Genomic DNA, 438 nt, shown 5'->3' with positions numbered 1-438 from the left:
CAGGGAGGGTGTGAGAGGCCAGCTAGGGCATCAGGGACAAGCAGAAGGGTGGCGGTGACAGAAGTGGGGGGGGGAAGCATGTAAGCAAAGAAATGGAAAGGATGCAAAAGGACTTACCATTTTTAAGATTTTAGTTGTGATGATAATGACTATCATTTTTAGAAATAATCCAGGTGTATGTAGAAGGATACAATTATTTTACTCTATGTGACAGAAGACCTGTCTTTGATTTCATTCATTAGACCAACTTGTAATGTTGAGGAATTTAGTTTTGAAGTTTGTGTGTGTGCATGTGTGTGTGTGTGTATATGCGCACATGTGTGGGTGAGTGAGTGAGTGAGTGAATGAGTGAGTGTGAATGTGTGTTTTGTTAGTGGGGGTTTTGTTGTTTTTTTTGTTTTTGTTTCTTTTTTGTTTTTTTTGTTTTTTTTATCGTTT

General features: G+C 38.4%; 1 protein-coding gene across 3 annotated transcripts in view; it reads right to left on the bottom strand.

The window, feature by feature from the left end:
- The window catches only part of LOC106867540 (synaptophysin), a 188,157-nt gene that overhangs the window by 88,025 nt on the left and 99,694 nt on the right, over window positions 1–438 (bottom strand). The window contains exon 1 of one of the 3 annotated variants that reach the window (XM_014912440.2): window positions 118–416. The exons of the other annotated variants lie outside the window; for them this stretch is intronic. Coding sequence (XP_014767926.1) covers window positions 118–156 — 39 coding nt within the window. The 5' untranslated portion in view covers window positions 157–416. Of the gene's footprint in view, window positions 1–117; window positions 417–438 lie in introns of those variants that run through there. 3 annotated transcript variants of the gene reach the window in all.

Source organism: Octopus bimaculoides, chromosome 4 (assembly GCF_001194135.2).
Source record: "Octopus bimaculoides isolate UCB-OBI-ISO-001 chromosome 4, ASM119413v2, whole genome shotgun sequence".
Lineage (NCBI taxonomy): Eukaryota > Metazoa > Mollusca > Cephalopoda > Octopoda > Octopodidae > Octopus > Octopus bimaculoides.
This window is presented reverse-complemented; position numbering and strand designations above follow the sequence as displayed.